General features: G+C 39.1%; 1 protein-coding gene across 1 annotated transcript in view; it reads right to left on the minus strand.

Moving 5' to 3' along the window:
* Positions 1-1,072: 1,072 nt before the first annotated feature.
* Positions 1,073-3,011, minus strand: part of LOC107578192 (fibronectin-like) — a gene marked incomplete at its 3' end in the record, with an annotated part of 7,122 nt that continues 5,183 nt past the window's right edge. Inside the window, exons 5-10 of the mRNA XM_016264173.1 lie at positions 2,748-2,869; positions 2,478-2,646; positions 2,105-2,290; positions 1,836-1,964; positions 1,377-1,466; positions 1,073-1,273 (exon numbers count right to left, since the gene is read on the minus strand). Coding sequence (XP_016119659.1) covers positions 1,073-1,273; positions 1,377-1,466; positions 1,836-1,964; positions 2,105-2,290; positions 2,478-2,646; positions 2,748-2,869 — 897 coding nt within the window. The remainder of the gene's footprint in view (positions 1,274-1,376; positions 1,467-1,835; positions 1,965-2,104; positions 2,291-2,477; positions 2,647-2,747; positions 2,870-3,011) is intronic.

The raw sequence follows: 3,011 nt of genomic DNA on the forward strand, positions 1-3,011 counted from the left end.
ATTTTTTTTTCAGACTACATGGATAAAGTTTCATGCTATCATAACACTTGCTCCTCAACAAAACCTTTTTCTACCTCTTGAGTCATAAAACCTGATTCTGACCTTCCTTTGAAGGGCTTAACTTTATTGTAGCCTCTCATTTAAACATGGCAAGCCATGTGTTTAACATTCTGTAAAGCTTGCTTATCTGAGCAAAGGAATTTAGACAACCTACAGACAGACCAGCCGGCCTGACAGAGAAAGAATAATAGGCTTTCTGGACTGTTTGTTTTAGAACCAGCCATAACGTTTCACCATCAAAACCTGATTCCATGTGAAGCTAAAATGTTGCTGGAACCAATTTTGTAGCATTTGCATCATCAAGATTACGTAGAAGAGTACTATAAAAGTCAATGTTGGTATAAACACCAGGCAAATGTCAGTTTTGTAAAGTTGCAATGTTTGCTGATTTGCCAGATCAGTATGAACAGTCAGCCCTCGGAAATTTTCTCCCAGCCAGTCCCCATAAAAATCAAGATCTGCAGACTTTCGGCATATTACCCTATAAGGGATTCACAGGCATTTGGACGCCGACTAGCTGACTCAACTCAAATGTGATCTTATCTTTGGGCTGCCAGACAAAACACCTAAATCTAGTCAAAAGAAAACAATAAAAGGCATTTATGGCTTGATGACATCATGTTATGTTTCCACTGCACTAAAGAGATCAGACCATTTGTTAAACAGAAGTTATTATCTTCAGATTTATCCTGACACACATCTGAGGTCAAGTAACACATCTCTTTTCTAAAAATGAGGGTGAATCTCATAAAACCAGTCAAGAACAGATCTAGATTGTAATTCACTCCAAAAACCAAAATAAATATAAAGTTATATTTAATAAAACAGAAGCCTGTTTTAGGAACATTACAGCTTTTTGTGTTGTCACCTCATGATAGTTAATCAAATGTATTAATATTTAATTTTACATAAATTATTTCAAACGCTTTACACCAAAGATAATTTTTTATCATTAGGTATTATATTACTAATTTCCCTTTTTCGAGATTCACCAATGTATTATGTTTCATACCTGCCAGTGGTTCTCCAGCAGTGGTGACCTGAACAAATATAGGTTCACTCTCCAGATTCTCTTCCACTGAGTAGATGCTGATGTTATAGAGCAGACCAGGACGAAGGTTACCCAGGGTCAGTGATGTGGATGTGTTAGGCAGGTTCAGCTCAGTGCTACCAGAACTTCCCTCTTCAGATGGTGTGTAAACCACACGGTAACCTAAATAAACAAGACATACACTTGTTAGCATTTATTTTGTATACAAGTTGTGTATAGGTCACATAATGGTATGTTTTACTACAGGCTAAAAGCCTGTGTTTACCTGTGATGGGAGCTACGGGTTTAGACCAGCTGATGAGGATGGAGGTCTCCCCCACCTCCTTCACTTCATGATCAGAAGGAGCATCGGGAGCTGTAGAAGCAGAAGCCAAAAACCATCACATTATCATCATGTGAAATACTGCAAGTGAGAGTATATGTCAGTGGCAATTGAACATTAACAAGAAACTGACTTTTTACAGCAGTGAAATTTCTCACATAAACACACTTTAGTTATAAGTAGGTAGACTCTATTTAATATTTATGTATTATTTTATTTAGTTTTAATTAAGATTAATTTAAATATACAAGGCTACATCTTATCTAATGAATATTCAGAGCACCTAGAAATACATGAAGTCATATATGGTTCTTTCATGAGTTTTTGAAGAATTAGAAACAGGACAGGAGAAGCAGAGAGACCAAGAAAAAGCAAAAAAAAAGACAGAGAGAAAAGGTTCACCTGTGGTCTGGGAAGTAGTAAGGATCAGGTTAGGTTCTCCTTCTCCTGTCACTTCATACACATTTACAGTGTACTTCCTTCCTGGGAGAAGTTCACTGATGTTTACGGATGTGGCCGTATGAGGGAGGTCTGGAAACGGATAATCAAGTTAGCAGGTATAATAAATATAGACATTCAACTTCTACAAATCAATTGTGGACAAATGAGATTTGCTAGCAGAGCTCAGCTGACTAAAACAAAAACACCACACTTGTGATGCACATACTGACCCAAGACCATGGGCTGTCCAGTCTGCCCTCCCTCCTCACTCAGCTCATATTCCACCCTGAATCCAGACACCGTGTCGGACGCAGACACCCAAGAGATGACGAAACTGCTGGAAGTGATCTCAGTCACAGACTCAGAGGTGTCCACCATTGGAGGAGGCAAGGTGGTCTCTCCCTCAGAGGTTGCCACTAGGGAAGAGATGGAAAGTGGAAAATTAGCAGCCATAACATCCAAACATTTGGATGCAATTAATCCCATTCACAAACTGATGAATTCAAGCATGAATTATGCTTGGAAATTGTGTGGTTTTATGCACAAATACATGCACGTGCACGTTTAGTGAATGAGACCCATTTGCACTGTTGGAAGACCTACATGATCCATGCACGGTGGAGAAATCAAAGCGAGTGGTTTCTCTACGTCCAAAACTCAGGATGCTGATGAGGTGACCTTCGTAGGTGACTCCAGGCTTTAGTCCAGCAATGGTGTAAGAGTTCAGATGGCCTGGAATAGTGACCTCCATCCATTGGGTATGGGTATTTTTCTGTTCAAAAACGAGTAGGTTGATCATTTTTATTAGAGAAATAACCTCTCTGATACAATCTGAACTTAATTTGGGGACATGCAGCGTCACAAGAGACTCACCGGTCTCCACCTGAGTATGTACTGTGTGATGTGAGCAGAAGCCGGCACGTTCCATTGGATGGGGTGGGAGTTGGGCTGGTTGCCAGATTCTGATATAATCACCTGGACTGGACGATGACCACCTGATAGAGATATATAAAATATATATTCAATATTTAAATCATATTTACAGCCAAGAGCACCTGTACTTGCAAAATATAATATTTAAAAATCTGAGAATATCATACTACACTCTAAAAAATGCTGGGTTAAATATAACCCAGC

The sequence above is a fragment of the Sinocyclocheilus grahami genome, unplaced genomic scaffold (genome assembly GCF_001515645.1).
Source record: "Sinocyclocheilus grahami isolate Dianchi unplaced genomic scaffold, SAMN03320097.WGS_v1.1 scaffold9270.1, whole genome shotgun sequence".
NCBI classification, from domain to species: Eukaryota; Metazoa; Chordata; class Actinopteri; order Cypriniformes; family Cyprinidae; genus Sinocyclocheilus; species Sinocyclocheilus grahami.